Below are 1,727 nucleotides of genomic sequence, written 5' to 3'. Positions count from 1 at the left end.
TAAAAAAAATTCACATGTATTCTTTGAACAAATTTGAACACTTTTCAATGAATGGCTTTCTTTTATAAAGTCAATAATTTACAAATAAAAAATAAGGCAATTTTCATATCGCTGCTCGGTATAAATTCGCCATTTTAGAAATTATAGGGACTAGATAAAAATCGCGGAAGCGCATTTTTTGAAGGTTCAGAGAAAAAGTGCACGATTTCTGGTGTTATGGGAACCCTCCGAAGGCAAGGCAAGGTAGAAAATCGACTTTGAAAAAAAATTTTGAGTCAAAAAATCACGTTTTTTGTTTTTAATGGCAAAATAAACGATGATAATGTTTATTTATCGTAAAAATAACACCGGATACTGAAAGAGCATACTCAAAAACCCCTGGGTATGGATTTTCAAGAAAATATTTTAAGTTTATCTATAATTTTTTTACAACGGAAAATTCATGCACAAAATTGCACTTTTGCGCGTTAATGGGTTAAAGACATCGCAGTGTAAATGCCCGATCATATCGAGCGGCGCGGAATTGAGCGTGTACGATTGTCTTTGTAGGAGGCCGTTGTTCGCTTGATCACCGTTTCTCAATTCGGGCGCGGCTTCGAATCTTCCGCTCTGATCCACGTACCATAGAGTCGATGTTAAATGCGACTTTTTCGCGTCGTCGTTGTAGTTCAACAGAGTTTCGATGTAAGCTCTGTATGGATATAAGCTATTGCACGATGACACTAATTTTTGATTGAAAAAAATTTCGATACCGGCCCAGATGGAATGAAGAAAGTTATTGACGGGCCCAACTCTTAGATTATCTGCAGCGGCATCCTGCAGAGGTCCGATTTTAACCTTGACATGTAGCATCGTATGAGCCAAGTCTAAATAGTAGTCGCTTGCGGCCGGGACGACGAACTCGATCGGTGCGTCATTCTCTGCGGAGAGCGATGATATAGGCTTGAAATGTACGTAGTTACTGCTCTCTATCGATGTTTGAGTGGGGGGCAGGCTGAATAAATCGAGCGAGCTCGTCATGCACTCGGACGAGTGCGAGTGCAGAAACGCCATTTTTTACGAAAATATATCCGAAACGTCCCGTTTTTTCTTATTATTCTTCTTCTTGGGTGCTTTCCTTTTGACTCTTTTCAATTTTCTTCGCTTGATCGCTTTATTTTTGACCCTCCGCACCGACGGACGTTTCTTCTTCGACTGACCGATGCCGTTTCCACGTCGTCCTTTATACCCGCGACCTTTCATGATTTCGCTTAATTTTTCGCTCGCCTTCTTGGTTAGCTTCCGCGCGGACTCTCTCGAGCGCACGCGAACGGAATCGCGCAGCGACATATCACCTCGCGATACATCGCTTAAAATTTGAACACCCGCTCTTCCGGCCTCTTTCCCTACCGCTTTTACGCCGCTACGAACATAAGGTAATATCGTACGAAATAAGCCGCCTAACCACGCCCCCACACCGCGTCCACGCTGCCTCGGTGCACCGACGTATATATTACGAATGCCCCCGCCTACTTGCTCGTTGTAGTAATGTAGATACATCGACATGATTAGCGGTTATTTTTAAAGTGTAACGTACAGATCAGAGAGCCAAGAGCGAATGGCGGATTCACTCCATCGCTCGTCCTAATATCGATAGATATCGTTTGAAAATTTCTATGCAAAACCGGTACGTAATGCGCCGGCGCGAAATATCGAACGATGCTATGCCCGAACGAGGTTTTAGAGCT

General features: G+C 43.1%; 1 protein-coding gene across 1 annotated transcript; it reads right to left on the bottom strand.

Annotated features, from left to right (window-relative positions):
* Window positions 1-535: 535 nt before the first annotated feature.
* On the bottom strand, window positions 536-1,053 carry LOC111693457 (uncharacterized protein F54H12.2-like; the record flags this gene model as incomplete). The annotated part of the gene is made up of 1 exon (XM_023458070.1): window positions 536-1,053. A coding segment is annotated over exon 1 (518 nt), but the record flags the coding sequence as incomplete, so codon positions are not given.
* Window positions 1,054-1,727: the final 674 nt, after the last annotated feature.

Source organism: Trichogramma pretiosum, unplaced genomic scaffold (assembly GCF_000599845.2).
Source record: "Trichogramma pretiosum strain Unisexual culture from Peru unplaced genomic scaffold, Tpre_2.0 scaffold437, whole genome shotgun sequence".
Lineage (NCBI taxonomy): Eukaryota > Metazoa > Arthropoda > Insecta > Hymenoptera > Trichogrammatidae > Trichogramma > Trichogramma pretiosum.
The sequence above is the reverse complement of the archived record's forward strand: the minus strand, read 5'-3'. Positions and strand labels throughout refer to the sequence as shown.